The sequence below is a fragment of the Talpa occidentalis genome, unplaced genomic scaffold, assembly GCF_014898055.3.
Source record: "Talpa occidentalis isolate TD23 unplaced genomic scaffold, MPIMG_talOcc4v2.1 talOcc4.5, whole genome shotgun sequence".
NCBI classification, from domain to species: domain Eukaryota; kingdom Metazoa; phylum Chordata; class Mammalia; order Eulipotyphla; family Talpidae; genus Talpa; species Talpa occidentalis.
The window spans coordinates 39990839-40013323 of record NW_023604861.1 but is presented as its reverse complement, the minus strand read 5'-3'; the positions used below and the strand labels follow the sequence as shown (position 1 = coordinate 40013323).

The following is a 22485-nucleotide window of genomic DNA, read 5'->3' as shown; positions in this document are numbered from 1 at the left end:
TGTAATGTTATCAATCATTTCTCTTCCTTACCAAAGGAACTCTGCCGACTAGTAAAGATTCTGTTTCATTGTACAGAGCCTTCACATTGATGGCTATTTCAGTGGCGGTGTCTCTTGTAAGACTCTAGAAAAAAGACCAAGGACAAGTAGTTCTGTATTAAATCAGGATTCAGTCATTAGTAAATAAATTTTATTCTCACAATTTAAATTTCTATCCAAGTAATTTTTTAAAAATCTACCAAAATTCTATAATAACTCTAAAATTCTATACTTAAATTTGTTAGCATGATTATGTCTTCTAATTCTCATCTCACAGAATCCAAAGAATGCACTGACTGTTATGAATACATGCAGGATCACATCTCCTACCTGGACATATGTATTTCTAGCAACAATATATTCCCATGAAAAGTTAAGTCAAGAAAATTATTTCTCAAAAGACCTGAACATAATTAGGTCTATTTGCTCTTTCACTCTTTGTAGTCCCAGCCAGATTGGTTTTTTTTTTTTTTTTAGATTTTCATTTCATTTTCAGGAATAGCATTTAATTGTATATTAATTTAGATGACTGAAACTGAGTCATTAAAAGAATAAAGTAGGCTATTAGTTTTCTTTATGACACATGTGACACATTTCAAGGCATTATAGTCTATCTGTTCTGCTATTAATGTCTATGTTAAAAAAATTACTAAATTGCCACTTTAAACAAAATGAAGTAAGGATAATTTCAGGGCACAAATTCAAAAGCAAACAACATCTCTAATAAAATGTAGCATATCAAGGCTTGCCCTATGTCAAGGTACAGGGGAGAAAGTCAAAGGCGTTAAAGGAGAAATGGTAGGAGTTAAAAGATATAGGGAAGAAGAAAAACAGCAAGGTGACCAGTGACTGAAAGTGAAATAGAAAATGAAAAGTGAACAGAATTTAAGAGCCATAATGGAAAAAAATGGTAGGAAAAGGAAAATAAGGACAAATTTGGCCACAAATTTACTATAAGCTTATGGCAGAGACTCATATAATGTTCTTTCATAGGGCATGGCATATTTTCTAGTATTAAAATAAAGATGCGATTTCAAAAAAATCTGTGGAATGAGATTTCACCATTACCCCTCACCTCTGGAGCCCGTGGGTTAGCTTTATTCAGTGCGTGGGAGCATGCGTTCACCGCGTGGGCCAGCTCCTGCTCCAAAAGACAGTGAATGGTAGCTGCGTCACAAATTCTAAAAGCAAAAATGAAATGAATGAAAAACTTCAAGCATTCCTGATCTTTCTAAAGTGTAGAAGTGGTAGAATAACATAAGTAAAACAAGATCATTAAGGGAAATTAATTTTTAATTACTCCTCAGTTGTGAACGGTACAGGTTACATTTACAAAATTCAAATCTAACTGCAACAAAGAATACTAAACCACAAGTCTTTACATTAAAACTTATTGGGTCCTCCTGGTGGCACAGGGGTTAAAGACAGCGCAATCAAGGGGCCTCCCAATGGCAGTGGTGCAGCGGGTTGAGTGCAGCGCTGTGAAGTTGCCCGCAGCCTCTCATTGCCAGTTCGATTCCTGGCCAGCCAGGGAGATGCCCACATGGCATGGCAGACCTCTCCCGCCTCACCCACTGCTCCCCTCAGCAGTGTTTTCAGTCAGTCTGCCTGTTCTGCTCCCTCTCTGTCTCTGGTGAATTATCTCACCCTCCCATGCCTCTGGCCTGTACCCCCATTCTTGTATAAATAAATAAATCTTTAAAAGCGCTATCAATCTATGGCCAGCCACTTTAGCATGAGTTTGATCCCCCCATGCTGCAGGCCAGGGAGCAACCCACATGACAGAGCAGACCTCTCCTGCCTCGCCTGCTGCTTCCCTCAGTAGTGTATTTCAGTAGATCCTCCTATTCTGCTCCCCACTCTCTCTGGTGAATCCTCTAATGCCCCCCAGCACCTCTGGCTTGCACCCCAGTTCTTGTATGCATAAATAAATAAATCTTAAAAAAATAAAAACTATTGGCTTAGAATCAGAAAAAAAACATTGAAGCACTACTTAGATTGTAACACTTGATTCTGCATCAGCTTTGGAAAGTGAGAGCATTTCCAAGTGTAAAGAGTAGAACTTATCTTTTATTCACTGACACTGTTAACTATGAACAAATACAAGAGGTTAGGGGAGCAGCATGGCCATATTTAATCATCTATGTATAAATGCTTTATAAACATTAGCTATTTTCATAATCTTAAAAGGTAGCTATAATTAATTTTCTCCCCTTTACAGATGAAAACACTGAGGCTCAGAGAGATTTAGTATGAACACAAAGCTAATAAATGATAGAATAAGGATTTGAATCTATGTCTTCAACTCAAAAGCCTGACGTGTCACAGTCCTCTGGAATTTCAACTTTCAAAAATAGTCCTGGAAAGACATAATCTTGCAAGGTACTAAGGCCAAAGAAGAGAAAAGAAAAAAAATCCATCAATTGCTAGAAAATAACACAAGGGCTGCAAATGAACAATAAAGCAAGACTATTCAAATATTTTTTTCTTCTGGCCTCTTCAAGGGAAATGACCTTCAATCTGGAAAGGGTAACGAGAGCAGAAACCTATATATATACAGAGCTGAATCAAGAGTAAAGGCAAAGTTTAATTCTTAAGGATCACAAATTGTTATCCAAGTCAAAAGGAAACTGCAAATGTTTAGCATTCTTACCAATAACTTTGAGGAATCATGAAGAATAGATTATTAATAAGAACAGAAATGGGTAAACGTCATCTTAATTTGCAAAGAATGGGAAAAAGGTAGATCAACTTCAGAGCAACATTTTCAACTGCCTATCAAATTTCCCCCTGAATATTTCTAATGTAATTAAAATTCTGTAAGTTCAATATGGAATCCATCGTTTTCTCTCTCAAAACCTACTCCTTTTCATGAACCTTGTGGCTCCAACAATCCATCCAGCTCTTCACTAGAAACCTGAGGGTCATCCTGTCCCCTAATTCATGTCCATATACAAATTTTAGATCCTAACCTATTTTAAATCTCTTATTTCCTTTCCATGCCTACTGCATCAATTCATCATTTCCTATTAAGACCTTTTTGACAGTGTTCATCTGGTCCCAACTTTGCTGTCCTGCAGACAATGATCTATGTTGCTTCCAGAAACATCGGAATAAAAATTTGTCACCTCCTCCCCCCTCCATCCACATTTCCTATATTTGTGCATACCCTATGTCAATATTTTAGCCCCAAACTCCCTGAGTTTTTCTGAAAATACTATATACTCACATGCCACTGTGTCTGTGCCCAGGTTGGCTCCCACACTTAGTTTTTTCACTTACTCCCTTAAGACTCGACTGAGAGGCAGCTTCCTCCAAGCAGCTCTCCCTTAGTTCCTCTAGCCTTCTCTGTGTGTCCACATCAGACACACACTGATGTGAGCCTTGTAACAGTGCTTTGGCTACACTTTCCCCTTCTACAGCTCTAAGAGTAAATTAAGAAAAGGGACTACAACGCAGTCACTTTGGCATGCCCATTGCCGAACATGGTCACTGGCACACAGAAGAGATTCAAAATTATTTGTGGAATAGTGAATGAATTAATTCTCAAATTGACAAGTGAACTTTTGAAAAATTAAATGTATAAATGGGGAATCAAAGTAGGCTGATCAAAAGCAAGTCTGGCCAAACTCCCCTTTCTTTTTTTTGATAAGGATATTTGACAGGATGATATAGGAAGTACATTTTGGTCTCAAGGGGTTATATTTTATTTTATTTTATTTTATTTTATAAATATTTTACATCATTCTTCATTTTTGTACAATGTATGCTCTCTCCTCTCAGGTGTAGTCCCCATGAAATTCCCACCACCAATTCAAGCATGTCCCACCCCCATAGTCCCTTGTGCTCTTCCCATCCCTGTTCTAATCCTCCTTCCTCCTCTTCCCCTACAGAATATCTCTGATTTATAGTTGCCAGTTAAAGGGATTATATTTTAGTTTCAATAAAATACTGTGGTTATAGTTTCAAATTTGTAGAAATCTCGATACTGTTTTGCATGTGTTAATTAGCTTGATTATGTCTCAATGTCTCAAGGGGTGTCACAGTCACCCCTTACAGACACCTATTATGAAATGTAAATACAGCTGGAAAAAAGGCAAAAAGTAAAATAAACCCAGTCTAAATTGGAGTATGTAAAAGTTTTTTTGTAATATCTAAAAAGACATATTTACCCAAAAGTAAATTATCTCTGTGGACAGGAAACTGAGATGTGCAATAACAAGGTTATGTGGATTTAGCTCACTTAACCTTCACTTTCCTTTCCTTTTCTTCCCACGTACTCAGTAACTTGCAGTTCATTTTACTTTTTTCTAATTCTGAATGCTGGTTTCCAGCAGCAGAAAGTGCCTTCCTTTTCTCTTTTGTCTCTTAATATCTGAAGAGGAGGAGAAGTAAAGAGAGAAGGGGAGCAGGTGGCGAGTAAGAGGGAAGAGAAAGGAGGCAAGTTAGCCCCTCGTAGCACTAAGCTTTGGTTTCCTTTTTTTTTAAATTTATATTATCTTATTTATTTATTTATTAATATTTTATTTTATATAATTCTTACATCATTTTTCATTTTTGCACACTGTATGCATTTTCATTTTGGTTATATTCCCCATACAATTGCACCCCCCCCTTATTTTGACCTTAGTCCTTTTTTCCTTTTTCAACAGTTCTGTCAGTGCCCAGATGAGGTGGGAAAAGAGTCTAATAGCTTCCATTCACAGACCATTAAATATGCCATGATCTAATCCACTTTACATGGTGGATCTCACCTAACTGGAGACCTGGGGAGGTGACTTGTATTATTCCCATTTGTAGGGACTATCTAGGTGAAGAGGAGATAAAGAAACTTGCCCATGTAATCGAGATTTTTATGTTTACACTCAAAGATTTTTTTTTCTAATCTCTCGCCTTTCTGTGGACTAAAATTAACCTCTTGCAATCTTTGTATTATGTCTTTTGGAAACAGATTCTTGAATCCTTTCCACCCACCTTGAGAGCACAGTTAATGTTTATATTTCTTTCTACATTGTGTATACTTTTAATGAATAATTACAAGGCAACATTTAAATGAATCATATAGTGTAAAAATTGTGGATAGACTGGGGGAATAAACAGTAACAGAAAGAGTACTGTGGTAGGTCAAGTTCATCTGGATTCTGGAATGCCCAGAATCTGTTCTGTAGAGAACACAGGTGTCTGGATGTGTATGGTGGAGAGAATCTGGTGGAGTGCAGCAATTATGGAGACATAAAAGAAGGAGTAAATGAAAAAGGGTAAATGCATCTCTTTTAGATACTCCAAGCAACTGAAATTTAGTTTTAATACTAAAATATTTTAGTTTAATACTAAAAAAAAATTGGCCAAGGCCAGAGTATTTTATTTTTCAAAATTTTTAAAATTTTTTTTTTAAGATTTTATTTATTTATACAAGAGCTGGGGTCAGGCCAGAGGTGCAGGAGGTTGAGAGGATTCACCAGAGACAGAGCGGGGAGCAGAACAGGCAGACGGACCGAAAACACTGCTGAGGGGAGCAGCAGGTGTGACAGGAGAGGTCTGCAGTGCCATGTGGGTCTCTCCCTGGCCAGCTGGGAATCGAATCGGCACTGCAGAGGCTGTGGGCAGCTTCACAGCACTGTGCTCAACCTGCTGCACCACCGGACAGGCCCCAAGGACAGAGTTTTCATAGCCTGAAGCCAGCAGCCCGCCATACCTGGTAATGAGCTCCTCTGCAGCTTGGGAGCACAGCTGCATCTGTGACACCTCTTCTGTTGCCAAGTCAACGGCATGTTGGATGTACAAATGGGTTCGAAGAACTGGTTTACCAGAATCACACTTCTGTTTATCTTCCCAAGATTTTAAAGTGCTTTCAAAAGCCTATTTAAAAATCAGTATTGAAGTGAATTGTTAGTTTACAGCAATGAGGCCCAAATAAACGTGTATTTATAGATTATATGCATGGCTTTGAAACTACTAATGCTTTTTCCTAAAATTTAACATCTCATTAAATAAACTACAAGTAGAAAAAAAGATGTTTTAAAGCTAGATAGTGTAATACAACAAATAAAAAGTAATTGGGGACAATAAACATATGAATGAAATTTTAAAAACAAAAGTTTCAATTTATGCTTCATTTTTACTATTGTATAATAGATGGAATTATGATTGGCAGTCGTATTTGTTATGGGTGTGGCTAATTAAAAATATATATTCTGGAAAAGGCAAAAATATGGACACAGTAGAAAGACTGGTATTGTCAGGGTAAGAAAAGAGAGAGTAATGGTTAGGTGGAGCACAAGAATTTTTAGAACTGTGAAGTCAGTCTGTATGAAGCTACAATGGTGGTGACAAGTGATTACACATCTGTCAAACCTATAGAAAGTACAACACAAAGGCTAATGCAAACTAAGAAATAAAATGATCAATATTGGTTTATTAATAATTACGATACTTGTACCACACTAACACAAGATGTTAATAACAGTGGAATTTATGTGTTTGTAAGAGGAGAAGAGGTGTGTGGGAATAGTATTAGAATGCTCTGTACTTTCTGCTCAACTTCTTTTCTGTAAACCTGAGCAAGTAATAAAAAAAAGTCTTCAAAAAAACTAAATATTTTTTCATAATTAAAGCTATAGCGACTTAAACATCAGGTTTAAGAGACAACTGAAATATTTTCCTTGGTTTCTCTTTCTCATTAACAACTAAAAAACATTTAAAGGCTTGATTAAAAATTTAGAAGAAGGTTTGTGTTACATACCCTGTCCCTTGTTAGCATCTGAGCTCTATTTTTGTGTACAATTTTGATGATCCCTGGAGGCTGAACCCATGCTTCACCATCCACCTGCACTGGGACTCCCTCATCACCAAATATGGTGATTTTTACTGTACGGCACTGAAATAAAACAAGACATTTTAGAGCACAAGTTATCCTGAGAAATTGACAATCTACACTCAAGCTTGGTGTTTAGTCTTTGGTGGAATGGAATATTATGCTTTTTCACTTATGATGATACAGTAACAACTGACATGAAGAGAAAGTCAATAATATAAGGATGGATATCCAATGCAGGGCTCATTTGGGTTAGCTTCCCTCCACTACCAGTGGCCCATGTAGTGAAATTAGGTTTGATTAGAGAAACAAACCTGGGCTATTCGATGATGCTGAAGTTTAATGACCCTTGAAACTGCCATTTGCACACTATCAAATATTGCAACAACTTCCAGGATTTTGTCATCAAATGATGGTGCAGCAAATATCTGAAAGGAAAAACTACTTTATACTTTCACTGATAAAGTTAACTAATAAGTAAGCATTGTAAACTCTGTAATATACATATTTTTACAAATACATAAATATAGCAAGCAGAAAAGCAAATAAATATTAGGAAATTATAGTCCATCACTTAAGGTGTTTAAAGCAGAAAAATATAATAAAAATGGTTTTAAAAGCTCATGTGGATATACTGTTCACGTCTCGCATTAAGCACTCTCTGAACTAGTGAGCTGTTATATTTCTAAATAATTCACCTTGGTACACAATGTATTGAATATCTACTCAGCCATAACTCAGATGTCTTGATAAAATGATATACATAATTTTAGGACCCAAAAGGTGATACAGATTTCATGAACGTGCAAATCACCATTCATTCATTTGATTCGTTCTAAGGGAAATCTTTCAAGGTGTTACAAGTAATATGTGTTTATTACAGCAGTATATGCAATAAGGTTTATCTCTTAATACTAAAACTTTAGAGCATTTTATAGTATGGAAACAGAAAGCTCAGAGAGCAAAATCTTTCTTTCCCTTGATATACCTACATGCATTTCACAAAATCAATCTAAACTATTACTTTGTCCCCTTTTATTCTCTTTTATTACATAATAAATAGTTATGTTTCTGAAAATAGCATTTGCTATAAGGTAGCATTCTATAAAATTTTGACTGAAAATATATAGGATGTATATATGTAAACACTGATGATTTCTTATCATTTTTGTTATCTGATTTCATGGTTTTGAGGCCTATTTCTGCTATTTATAGTATGAACTTTGCATCAGTTTCTTCACTGGTGAAATTTTGATAAAAATTGTGGGAGTTAAATAAAGACAGTGAAGCTCTCAGAACACTATCTGACTACTTAGTAGATGTTCAAGTTTTATTTATCTTAGTCTCACTCATTTTCTCCCTTTAAAATGTTTAAGACAAAACTATTGTAATGACAAACTATTGACTGCTAATGTCAGTTTTTATATTCCAAAAGGATTGGAATATACTGATATTATGAAAACTACAAATACTTTGCAATTTATTTTATACTTTAGTCCTGCCTACTCATGGAAGAGTACTAAGAAAATGGGTAAGGAGGAACCATCATATCATAAGCCTCAAATCAAAGTCACATTCAATATGTGTGACTCTTCAAAGCAAGATCATTATAACATTTCTCACTTTCATTGTTACATATACTTAATGATTATGCCCTGTCTTTTACTTTTTTTTTTATTTTTTTTTTGCCCTGTCTTTTATTTTATTATTTTTAGAACTATTACATTTATTACATTGTCTCTTTTCTTTTTTTAATATAAGTAAGTATTAAAAAATAGCCCTAAACTCCCCTGGCCAAATGAGCCCTCTTGATATTTCTAAATATAAAAAAGATAATGCATACAAAACTTAGAAAATTAAAAGTACAGAAAGATATTTTGGTAAACAGAATAATATCCTCCTCCCTACACCAAAAATGTTCAAGTCTTAATCCCTGGAACTTGTGAATATGTTATTTTACATGGCAAAAGAGACTTTGCACATGTGATTATGTCAAGGACCTCAAGGTAGGGAGATGGTCCTGGATGGTCTGGGAGGAGAGTGAGCAGGGAGAAAATGTAATCACAAAGGTCCTTTAAGGTGGAAGGTGGAAGAAGAGAAGGTCAGAGGCAACATTAGGATTCAAACTGCTTGGTTGGCTTTGATGATGGAAGAAGAGGCCATAAGCCAAGATATGTAGGCAGCCAATAGGAGCAGGCAAGAGTAGGCAATACTTACATCATCCTCTTTAGTTCCACCCCAGAAGTTAGTGCCTCCAGCATAGCTGGGGATGTTCAATACCGCTATTCCTTGCAGACTGGGCAGAGGAATATACTGTCCATCACACTGTAGGTAAAAAGCTTAGAGGTTAGAGTGAAACTACCAGTATGGAAGACACTTGAATACCAAAGGCAAAGGATGATGGAGGAAAAGTGGTAATATCTCATCACCTTCAAATACATTCCTGCATGATAACTTTATCTTACTTGTTTTAATTTAATATTTTCAAAGTACAAATAACCATAGCAGAAATTATTACAGAAAAGCAAATTTTACCTCTTCTTTCCTTCAAAACCAGGCAATATTTTTCTTGAGTCCTTTGTCAGGGCACTTGTGATATTCTCTCTTGTATTATGCTCATCTCTTTACCTATGCGATTGAGGTCATCTCATTTACATATGAAAGTGGGCTCTATAAAGGTGAGCTCTGGGTCCTACTCATCTCATCCAGCACTTCCCTCAATTCCTGCTACTCTTTTGGTGTTATGTAATTTACTAACAACTGGCTAAACTTGAAGCTGAATTTTTCAAGTCAGGTCAAATACCCTTCAAAGGACAAATATGCCCAAAAACATCTTATAGTCCATGCCTTCTAACTAATCACTTAAGTGAAAATTAAATTACCACTTAAATAAGGAAAAAAATATGGCTGGTGAAGTAATTATACATGACATGTGGATAAATTCTTACTGAGTAGAAGGTTTAAACCTTTAAGAGTGCAGATTGTAAGATGTCATACTTAAAAGAGATGCTTTATTTCCAAAAATAATTCTTACATCAAAATAATTAGTTTTATAAAATTTGCATTTTAATGCACAATTAAAATTATCTCCAACCTTTAGAACAAGTGAGAATTAGGTATGAATCCATTTTCAACCATTATATATAACTGAGAATACTTTATACTTGATTTACCCCTACAGGCATTTTTTACAATTCCTTTCTTATCTTTTTCATGAGAACACATTCAGTGGTCCACAAAGTATCCTAGCACCTCAGGCCATTCCTTGCACAAAGATGGTGGTGCTCCATGTCTATGTGTTAAATGAATGAAGTATTTAGTATAATGATAAATGTTTCTGAACCCAAAAACTTGAATAGATATTTTTTGTGCTAAAAAAAAAAAAGCTATCTAGGGCCTCCCCTGGTGACACAGGCAGTTGAGCGCAGCACTGAGAAGCTGTCCACAGTCTCTGTAACACCAGTTCGATCCGGCCAGCTGGCAAGAATCCCACATGGCTCGGCAGACCTCTCCTGTCTCCCCCACCTGCTGCTCCCCTCTGCAGTGTATTTCAGTCAGTCTGCCTTTTCTGTTGCCCGCTCTGTCTCTGGTAAATCCTTTCACCCTCCCACACATCTGGCCTGTACCCCAGTTCTTGTATGCATGAATAAATAAATCTTTAAAAAAAAAAAGCTATCTAAATCATATGATTAACTTAAAGGAAATGGAAAAAATTCCATCAATGTAAATATAAAAGTATCTTTGAATCAATTCAAAGCAGTCTCAAAGATTTTATAACTATACTTTACTTGCAAGAATCATCTGGAAAAGATGAAAACTTAGAAGGAAGTTCTACATATACTGCTGCATTTAGCATATTATGTATCAATCAAAACTCTCAGAATTTAGTGCTTAGTAGCCATTTTATCAAGTCTCATAAGAAAAATATGAGCAGCTCATGAGATGCAATAAATTAACATCACCTGACTCAATAATTTCTCTTGTTTTTAGGAAAAGCTTCAGGAGTGGTACATTCTTTTATAATCTTCTTTAGTTTCCCGCATTTCCATTTGTGGTTCATGATGTTGCAAAATACTATGAAACTGCAGTTAAGCTGGGAAGATGGTGTTTTGAATTCTGTCCCTTATTTCTGAGAGACCTTTGAACTTTCAGAATTTCATTTTGCTCATCTATGAAAAGGGCTAATAATGCTAAGTCTAAGTGTGGCCAATATGCTAAGGTATCAGAAAGCACCCAAAGGAAAGTCTATAAATTTCTTTGTTCAGTCAGAATTACAAGTTAGCGTTTTCATTTTTCTTTTCTTTTTTTTAAAGATTTATTTATTTATTTATACAAGTACTGGGTACAGTCAGAGGCGCGGGAGGGTGAGAGAATTCACCAGAGCCAGAGGGGAGAGTAGAACAGGCAGAGTGACGAAGTACACTGCTGAGGGGAGCAATGGGCGGCACAAGAGGTCTGCGCACCATGTGGGACCCTCCTCCGGTGGCCAGGGAGCAGCCGGGGATCGAACCGGCACTGAAGAGGCTGCAGGCAGCTTTGCAACCCAGGGCTCAACCGCTGCGCCACCAGGGAGGCCCACAAGTTGGTGTTTTTCTAATGAAAAAACACTGGTTTTGAAATTTTGGCACCTCCAGATATTGACTATTTGATCTTGAACAAACAACTTCATTCTTCTGAACAGACTAAAAAAACCTGTTTCATAAGGAATAACTACCTTCATAAAGTGAGTCACTTAGATTCAACTTCTATGCCTCTCTTAGTATAAAGTTGATAACCCCTTCCATTTTTTCCCTTTTAGTGTTTTGTCTCTAATCAAGAGGAATTTAGGCCAAATTTACTCAACAAATGAAATTATTTCTCTATGTAAATAACCTGAAACATCTTTATTTCAGGATATGCTTACCTCAAGTTGCACCCTCTGTTCTAAATTCTTGTATGATCTCTGTAACAATTCCCGGGTTCCAAGGACTCCATACCACATCAAGTTTTTAGTTCGGCTCCTGAAAATACATGTTGGCATGCAATTTCAGTAATTATTTCTTCACTCTCTAAAGGCAGTGCAAGCAAAAGAGATAATAAATGAAATTAAAGAAAAATAGCCTTCATGAAATAAAATTACTATTACTGAAATTACCTGCATTTTTCAGGGTGTTCCTCTCTCTTATTATTAAATTCTAGTGAAATTTTTGCATCTAATCCAATCCCAAAGTAATTGTTCATGACACATTTTTCTGAATATCCATCTCTATGATAATAATGAAAAGCATATAAAAGTCAATTTCAGATTCATAACAATAATTAATTTATACACAAAATATCATTTAAACCATTTAAGCTTCCATTCCTGATAGAAGAAAAACTTAGCAGAGTTTCTGATAGAAGAGTAAAATTTAGCAGGAATCACTTCCTAGTCACATGCCATGTCCCCAACTCCATCGTGTGTGTAATTCTTGGTACATGTGATGTAAAGGGAAGGTAGACAAGGCAGTGCAGGGAGAGGGAGAGGGATCAAAACAGGGGAGGAAAGAGCATGAGGGACTATGGTGATGGTACTCGGGTGATGTGATGGTGGCAGATTTATGGGGACCACACCTGAGGGGAAAAATCAAATACAGTACAAAAATGAGCAATGATGAAAGAAAATAAAAAAGTTTAATAAAAACATTAAAAGAGATAAAAGATTTAACAGTGGCAACAGAGAATTGAGTAAAAGGTTAAAAATCTGTACTATTATTGATAAGTAATTCATTTTAATATAATCATAACATTAAGTATATTTAAATCTGGATTTTTATTTATTTTTTTTTAAGATTTATTTATTTATTTATACAAGCACTGGGTATAGTCAGAAGTGTGGGAGGGTGAGAGAATTCACCAGAGCCAGAGAGGGGAACAGAACAGGCAGACTGATGAAACACACTGCTGAGGGGAACAGCGGGCATGGCAGGAGAGGTCTGTGCGCCATGTGGGACCCTTGCCAGCGGCCAGGGATCGAACCAGCACTGCAGAGACTGCGGGCAGCTTCACCACCCAGTGCTCAACCACTACGCCACCAGGGGAGGCCCAAAATCTGGATTTTTAATAGAATCCTGAAGAGAGGGAAGGGAAAGAAAAATGTGATAAAATGTTTTTGGTGGGAGGAGGGAAGAAGGTATGGAGGCTATAGATACTGGCTGAGTTTTTAAACTAACAGGAAAATTAAATACACACACAAATAAACATACTTTGTATGTTTTAAGTGTGAGATAGCTACAATGAGTATTATGTACATATATATACGTATTGCAAGGATTATGAGAATATGTGTTGTTTACATAGTCTATTTTTTGGATGAAAAAATGAATGATCCTATCAGTGAAACTAACAAACAATAACAACAAGAACAAACTAAAAAAAAAAACTGATTTATGCTTGCTTTTCTTTAAATTGTAACAAATTCATAGTTCTACCTCCTACATAAATCCTTCACTACATAGACAAATGGGGGCCCATGTAGTCAGGCACTAATACCCCCTTGTTGGCATCATTAGAAAATCTACTACATCCAATGCACTGTTCTAGGTACTGTAGGAATACAAAGAAGTTTAAAATGCAGTACTGTCCTTAAAGACTGTCATTAGAGAAAGGAGATACAATAAAAGCAAAATTAAATGTGGAGGTAAAGCAGGAGGACACATCACAAAAAGAAACACAGTCACCAGAGCTCAATGATGACATGGAAGAACTTCTCAGCCTATCAGATAGAGAATTAATAATCATCCTGATTAAAAAGCAGAAATAAAACGAAAAGGAAAAAAATGAGCTGAGACAAATAATCACTGAACAGAAGAATGAAATTGAGAACTTAAGAAAGGAAAGAAATGAAACACAGGAGATAAAAAGATTACTAGAAGAGATAAAGAACTCTGGGAAAAGCAATGAAAACAGGACCAATGAAATGGAAGAAAGGGACAGTACTATAGAAGATACAGAAATAAAAAGAGCCAAAAGAGAAAAGGAGAGAGAAGTGCAAATGAAGCAGTATGAGGAGAATCTTAGACAATTATCAGACTCCATGAAGAGAGGAAATGTAAGAGTTATAGGCATTCCAGAAGGTGAGGAGAGAGACAAAGGAACTGAGAAATTATTCAAGGAGATAATTGAAGAAAACTTCCCAAGCGTGATAAAGGAGATGAATATAGACATACAGGAAGTGAGAAGAACTCCCAATTACCATAATGAAAAGAAAGCTACAGCAAGACACCTAATAGCAAAGCTTGCAAGAGTCCAAGAAAAGGAAAAAAATAATGAAACTGGCAAGGGGGAAGAAACAGATAACTTATATGGGAAAAACCAATCAGGTTAACTTCTGACTTCTCCAAAGAAACATTACGGGCAAGAAGAGACTGGAGTAACACATTCAGTAAACTTCAAGACAGCAAATGCCAACCAAGAATACTTTACCCTGCAAAGCTCTCTGTCCTCTACAAAGAAAAAATATGGACCTTCTCAGACAACCAGAAACTCCAAAAATTCATTACAACTAAATCCCAACTCCAAAAAATTCTACAAGAAGTCCTAAAGCCAAAACCAACAGAGGAATGAACAAGAAGAACAGAATAAAGTAAGGAATAAAATCACAAAAAAGACAAACAAAATGGCAAACACAGATGCCAACGTATCAATATTAACTCTAAATGTAAATGGATTAAACTCATCAGTAAAAAGACACAGAGTAGCAGACTGGATTAAAAAAAAAAAAATTCAAACTTCTGCTGTCTCCAGGAAACACATTTAACCACAAAAGATAAACACAGACTGAAAGTAAAAGGGTGGAAAACAATCCTACAAGCAAATGGACCAAAAAAGAAGGTGGGAACAGCCATACTTACATCAGATGAAATAGACTTCAAATTAAAAAAAGTAAAAAGGGACATAGATGGACACTACATTATGATCAAGGGGACAATACAACAGGAAGATATAACACTTATCAACATATACTCACCAAATGAAGGGGCACCAAAATATATTATACAATTATTATCAGCTTTGAAAACAGATATTAAAGAAAATACATATATTGTAGGAAACTTCAACACCCCACTCTCACCAATGGACAGGTCAACGAGACAAAAAATAAACAGAGACAACTAGAGCCCTACATAAAGACATAAACTCATGGACTTAACAGACATCTATAGGACACTGCTCCCCAAAAAATCTGAGTACACATTTTTCTCAAGTGCAAATGGATCATTCTCCAGAATCGATCACATACTGGGCCACAAGACAAACATCAACATATACATGAAAATCAAAATCATTCCAACTATCTTCTATAATAGGCATCAAGCTAGAAATAAATCATGAAAAGAAAACAAGGAACCTTCCCACTTTATGGAGATTGAAATCCACACTACTGGAAGACAATTGGACTAATGAGGAGATCAAAGAAGAAATTAAAAAATACTTTGAGTTGAATGACAAGGAGGATACCACTTTCCAGAATGTATGGGATGCAGCAAAAGCAGTAATAAGAGGAAAATATATAGCAATACAGACTCACATCAACAAACAAGAAAGAACTCAAAGAAACAACCTAACCTCACATCTCAAAGAACTAGAAAAAAAACAACAAAAAAAACCCTAAAGCCAGTAGAAGAAAGGAAATAATAAAAATCAAAGCAGAAATAAATGAATTAGAAATTAAAAAAACAATCCAAAAGATCAATGAAACCAAAAGTTGGTTCTTTGAAAAAATCAACAAAATAGACAAACCTCTAGCAAGGCTCACAAAGAAAAAACAGGAGAAAACATGTATAAATAGGATTATAAATGAAAGAGGAGAAATCACAACAGACTCAGTAGAAATCAAAAGAATAATAAGAGATTACTATGAACACTTATACGCAAACAAATTTAACAACCTAGAAGAGATTGACAAATTCCTAGAACAATATAATCATCCAAAGCTGGACAAAGAAGAAATAGAACAACTAAACAGACCAATTACAAGCAGCAAAATTGGAGCAGTAATCAAAGCACTCCCCAAAAACAAAAGCCCAGGCCCAGACGGCTTCACAAATGAATTCTACCAAATGTTCAGCAGTGAATTAGTGCTGATCCTACACAAACTATTTCAAAAAATTGAAAAAGAAGGAATACTACCAAATACATTCTACGAAGCCATGCACAAAAACCAACTCAAAATGGATTAAAGAACTAGACATAAGACCTGAAACCTTAAAATATATAGAAGAAAATATAGGCGAAACACTACATAACATGCACCTCAAAGACACCTTTACAGACACATCACCCAAAGCAGTGATAGTAAAGGCAAAGATCAACAGCTGGGACTACATCAAATTAAAGAGTTTCTGCACAGCAGAGACAATAGCCAAAACAAATAGAAACCCCACTGCTGGGAAAACATTTTTGCACCCAACACTAATGATAAAGGACTGATCACAAAAATCTACAAAGAGCTGATGAGACTCAACAAAAACAAAGAAAATAATCCAGTCAAAAAATGGGCAGAAGAGCTAAAAAGAAACTTCTCTGAAGAGGAAATGCAAATGGCCAACAGGCATATGAAAAAATGTTCAGCATCACTTGCAATCAGGGAAATGCAAATCAAAACTACAATGAGATACCATCTTACACCAGTGAGAATGGCACATATTAAAAAAACCAGCAACAACAAATGCTGGTGAGGATGTGGAGAGAAAGGAACTCTCCTACACTGCTGGTGGGAGTGCAAATTGGTCCAACCACTATGGAAAGCTTTGTGGAGATTCCTCATCCTACTAAGGATAGAGCTTCCATATGATCCAGCAATTCCACTCCTAGGTATTTACCCAAAGGACACCGAAACATTAATTCCAAAGAGCACCTGTACCTGTATGTTTATAGCAGCACTGTTTACAACAGCTAATCTTTGGAAACAACCCAAATGCCCACAAATAGATGACTGGATCAAGAAGATGTGGTACATATACACCATGGAATATTACTCAGCATTCAAAAAAGATAAACACATGCAATTTGCAGCCACATGGATGGAGCTGGAAGGGATCATGCTCAGCGAAATAAGCCAGAAAGAAAAAGAAAAATACCGGATGGTCTCACTCATAGCAGGAATCTAGAAAACCTAAATATGGACCAGGACAAAAAAATAACTATAAGAAAGAAAAAAATCAAAATCAACAAACAACTATGAACCAGAGACACACTTTGTGGGGGTGGGGAGGGATTGGGGTCAAAATCGGGGTTGCAATTGTATGGAGAATATAAAAATTTTTAAAAAGTGAAAAAAACAAGCCAATACGCAAATGGACAAAAAGCTCCTTCAAAAAAGAAGACAAGTTACCTATAGAAATATGAAAAAAATCACATTCAACAGTTAAAAAATTGTCAGTTAAAGCAAACGCATAGGATTACTTAATTTTAAGTTGGCAAATGCTCAAAAATAATCACCAGTATTAATGAAGTTTTGGGGAAAAGGTACTTCTCTGATTTTTTTTGTTTCTCCATGTACCACATGTAAGTGAAACCATGCAGTGTTTATCTTTCTCCGTTTGGCTCATTTACTTAAGATGACCCCTTCTCGATCCTTCCATACTCCCACAAATGGCATGAGTTTATCTTTTTGACCAATGAGTAGTATTCCATTGTTGTATACGTATACCACATTTCCTTTCTCCACTGATGATGATGATGATGATAATGATGCTAATAATAATAACAATAATAATAATAATAATAAAAGTCACTTCTCTATTCTGCAAGGAAAAAAATAAAATAAATGTGGAGGTAAAAGGAAACTGCCAAAAAATGTAGTTTTTTATAAGGGAAGAGATCAAAGTAGGTCAAAAGTTTTCTGGAACAAGTAAATCCAGAAGCTGGATGTGTCAAGACGACAAATTTGGCAAAATAGAAATGAAATGAGTTTAAGTTTGAGGAAAGCATAAAGACAGGTATGAAGGTGCCAATGAATAACATTTCCAGGGAAAGAGAGCAGAAATGTACCTCACCTCCCTCCCCATAAGGTTGATATTGAAAAAAACAGGCTGACGAGGGACAGATCAGGAAAACTACTGCACTTCAACTGGACCAATATGCTCATTGTGATCAACTTTTAAAAATTTTCTGATTATCCCTTTTGTTTTTTTGTTTGTTTGTTTTTTTAAAGATTTATTTATTTATTTGTTTGTTTGTTTGTTTGTTTATGCAAGTACTGGGTACAGTCAGAAGCGCGGGAGGGTGAGAGAATTCACCAGAGCCAGAGCAGGGGACAGAACAGGCAGAAGGCCCGAAGTACACTGCTGAGGGGAGCAGTGGGCAGCAGGAGAGGACTGCGCTCCATGTGGACCCTCCTCCGGTGGCCGGGGAGCAGCCCCGGGGATCGAACTGGCACCGCAGAGGCTGCGGGCAGCTTCGCAACCCAGCGCTCAACTGCTGCGCCACCAGGGAGGCCCTGATTATCCCTTTTGTATGTGAAACCATATTTATTAAAATGTTACCATCAATACAAACAGAAACAAGAAAAGTCAAAACATTTGCAAAAGCATTTTCTTACACTGAATCTGGATCTGGGTCAATAAATGGTGTTGCACCAAAAGGATCAATATTTGCTAGTAACATTTTGTTGATAATAGAACTCCCAGCAATTGAGGCAGCTAGTCCTGCTCTTAAACCTGGCCAGAAAAACAAATACATACAGTATCACATGTAAAGAAAAAAAAACAGAAAAAATCAGCCTGTTTTCAAGTCTAATCTCAAACATCTTACTCCCAAAGCATGGTTTTCAGTACCCTTTCTTTTCTCATTAATCAAAATTAAGAACCACGACATTGCAAATACAAGATTTTTGATGCTTCTTAAGACCTATATATTATTAAAAAATTAAGAAAATCAGGACCTGTTAAGAGTCCCTTAGTGGATTTGTCATTTCCATCCCAGAGAATCTATGACTTCAACAAATGAATGTTACTTCCTTTGTTATAGCAAAGTAAGTATTAAATCTGTAAGGATCTTGGATTAAATATCGAATTACCCAAAATTTCATGGAGTTAGCACTTTCATACTCTCAAAGCATAAATAATAATATTCAATTTTTAAAGTGTAAATAGCTATCCTAAAGTAAAAACTCAGGAATGTGTCAAGAACAAATGGTAAGTTATTAAATGCAGGGATTTATAAATGTTCAAGAACATAGCACTGAACAGTAAAAATGAAGTATTTATCTTACGTGTCACTATGCAACTCTTCAAATTTATTTCATCTTTCCACTAACCACAGTATTCAAAGTTAATGATTTTATAATCCACCCAACCCACATTTCTTCCCTGAAAAATACAATTGCTCTATTTCTTATCTTTACCAATGCCACTTCATCAATACCTATGTTTTTAAATTTGTTCCAATTAATTTTCTTTCTTTTTTTATTGAAGTAACATCACATGCACCAAGGTATTTAATTATTTTTGATGTGGTTGTAAATGAGATTGTTTTCCTGAATTCTCTTTCTCTTAATTGATTATCCATGTGTAGAAATGCAACATATTTTTAACTAATTTTGTACATGATCATTGTTATATTTATTATTGTTAATAGCTTTTTATTAGCATCTTTGGGATTTTCTACATATATCATTATGTCATCTTCAAATAGTGACAGTTTTACTTCTTTTACAATTTAAATATCTTTTTATATATATATATAAAAGATTTATTTATTTATATAAGAACTGGGGTACAGATCAGAGGTGCAGGAGGGTGAGAGAATTCACCAGAGACAGAGTGGGGAGCAGAACAGGCAGACAGACCAAAGACACTGCTAAGGGGAGCAGCGGGCGGCAGGAGAGGTCTGCACACCATGTGGGTTTCTCCCTGGCTGGCCAGGAATTGAACCCGCACTGCAAAAGCTGCAGACAGATTTATAGCACGGTGCTCAACCCACTGTGCCCCTGAGGAGGTCTCTTTATATATTTTCTTGTGCAATTGCTCTTAATAGGGCTTCCAATACTATATTGAAGAGTAGTGGTGAGAGTGGAGATATCCTTGTCTTGTTCTTGAGCTTACAGGAAAAGTTTTCAGGTTTTTGCCATTGAGTGTAATGTCATTTGTAGGTTTATCAAATATGGCCTTTATTATGCTTAGGCATATCCCTTCTATACCCATTTTGTCGAGGATTCAGCATCATAAAAAAAGTTGAATCTTCTCAAAAGCTTTTTCTGTATTTAATGAGATGATCATATGATTTTTGTCTTTTCTTTTGTTGATGTGGAGTATCAGGTTTATTAACTTGTATATGTTGCACCATCCCTTGCATCCCAGGAATAAATTCCACTTGGTTATGACACATGATACTCTTAATGTATGTTGTATTTGATTTGCCAAGATTTGCTGAGGATTTTTGCATCTATGTTCATGAGAGATACTGGGTTGTAGTTTTCCTTTTTGGTGAAGCCCTTGTCTGGTTTCAGAATCATGGTAATGTTGGCTTCATAGAACATATTTGTAAGTTTTCTCTCATTTTGAACTGTATAGAAGAGTTTGGGTGGGCCTTGTCTTTTGTTTTGGGGGAGGCTTTGGATTCCTGTTTCAATTTCCTTACTTTTAATGGGTCTGTTCAGATTTGCTCTTTCTTTCTTATTCAGTCCTGGAATGTCATTAACATTCTTAGGGCTGGTCATTTGCTGTAGCTGGTACAATTTGTTACCATATAATTTTTTGTAATACTTCCTTATGATCCCTTGTATTTCTGCAGTATCTGCTGCAACTTGTTTTCTTGTATTTCTTCTTTTATTTGTGTTTTCTCTTTCTTGTTCTTTGTGTCTAGCTAAAGGTTTATCTAGTTTGCTAATCTTTTCAAAGAACTAGCTTTTGGTTTGTTGATCTTGTGAACTGCTCTTTTCATCTCTATTTTATTAGTTTCTACTCTAACATTATTTCCTTCATCAACTGAATTTTGGTTTTGGTTTTTCTTCTTTTTCTAGTTCCATTATCTGTGAGTTTAGATTTCTTATTTGTGGTCCTTCTTGTTTCCTGGATAGGCCTGTACTGCTATAAAGTACCCTCTTAGTTTTGTTCCTGATGCATCACATAGGTCTTTATCACATGTCTTCATTTCACTCATCTCCAGGTATTTTTGATTTCACCTTTTTTTTCCACCTTTGAGTTTCTCATTGATCTAGTAGTTTTTCCACTGTACATTGTTTATTCTCTACAAATTTATAATTTTCCCTTTCCTTCTTTTGGTTGATTCTAGTTTTATAACATTATGGTCTGAAAAGATGTCTGATAGAATTTCATTCTTCCTAAATTTATTGAGGCTTCTTATGTGTCCCAACATATGATGTATGGTTGAAAATGTTCCACGAGCACTTGAAAAGAATGTGTATTCTGCTATTTTAAGTATTCTGCTATTCTGCTACTTGTTTTAAGTGTTTTTTCAACACTTCTATTCCCTTGTTATCTCTGTTTCCTCTACCCAACATTGAAAGATGGATACTAAACTGTACAATATAAGTTTGAATTGTAATAAATCTTTAAAAAGAACTTGTAGTAGAAAATGGTTTTCAAGGTGTAACTTAAGCTCTAATCTACACTCGAATGCATGGAAAAAAATTTCACTGAGTCAAAAAACTGGTACTTAAGTCAAACAACTGAGACATCTATATTTCCCTCCCTCCCTGCAGCACAAGTTCTTTGGTTTCCACCAGTACCAACCTGGTAAATTCATCTTACCATGGCAGGAATGAATGCTCAGACATTCCAAAGTGAAGCAATATTAGTAGTGTAAAAATAACCACAGAGAGACCTGTGGCTTAAAACTGAAAGGAAAACTGTGGAGATACTTAAAAATAAGTGGTAGAATATAGGGATAAGATTCACCTTAGGTCCTTACCACATGCAGGTTCCTGGGCTCTATTCTAGACCTACTCAACCAACATTTCTCAGGCAGGGCCCAAATACATGTATTTTATTCCTTCCCAGGCAGTTCTTATACACACAAAAGTCTAAGCATCTGGATTCTGGTTGATCAGTATACCAAGAACATTCTCCTAAAGGAACATTTATCAAAATTTCTATAGTTCATGGAAATGAGTACTTACACATTTATACATAAAAACTTAAAAATATACCATTTTTTTCAGAATCTGTACTACCTGGGCAGATTATTCTGGTATTGAGCACAGGGAGGTTTTCTTTACAAGCTGCCACAGTGGGACCAGGGGCAGAGTCAGTTTGGGAACGGCTTGCCCGACCATCTGGAGACCGAGGTGCCATTTTAACTGTTGGCAAAGAGTCAAAATTAAAAAAAGGTAATGAAAAATGTATAAAAATAAGCTAGCCCCTAGAAATTTAAGGCAAAATAATTTAATGCATGTTTGAATTGATCCATGGAACTGAAAGTATTACATTGAATTTATGTAAAAGTATTACATTGAATATTACATGAAATTTTTTACCATTTTGTTTTCATTTTTCTTGAGACTTAGTATATGGAAGGAATTTGCCATAGCTTCCTGACTTGATCATTCATTTCAAATAGAGATGGGTAAAAAGAGATGCTTACCATAACTAAAGATCAATAATAATCATAATTTGAATGTAATCAACCCATAGTTATGATAAAAAAAT

At 35.8% G+C, this 22485-nt stretch overlaps 1 protein-coding gene across 8 annotated transcripts in view; it reads right to left on the bottom strand.

The window, feature by feature from the left end:
* The window catches only part of DGKH (diacylglycerol kinase eta), a 154169-nt gene that overhangs the window by 24634 nt on the left and 107050 nt on the right, over positions 1–22485 (bottom strand). For all 8 annotated transcript variants that reach the window (XR_005128304.2, XR_005128303.2, XM_037526941.1 and 5 more), the window contains 10 exons: positions 22011–22136; positions 18417–18534; positions 11988–12098; positions 11757–11853; positions 9071–9178; positions 7168–7281; positions 6782–6916; positions 5735–5898; positions 1115–1220; positions 32–124 (listed from right to left, as the gene is read on the bottom strand). Coding sequence is in view for 6 of the 8 variants with exons in the window: in XM_037526941.1 (XP_037382838.1) it covers positions 32–124; positions 1115–1220; positions 5735–5898; positions 6782–6916; positions 7168–7281; positions 9071–9178; positions 11757–11853; positions 11988–12098; positions 18417–18534; positions 22011–22136 (1172 nt within the window). In the remaining 2 variants the exon portion in view is untranslated. The remainder of the gene's footprint in view (positions 1–31; positions 125–1114; positions 1221–5734; positions 5899–6781; positions 6917–7167; positions 7282–9070; positions 9179–11756; positions 11854–11987; positions 12099–18416; positions 18535–22010; positions 22137–22485) is intronic.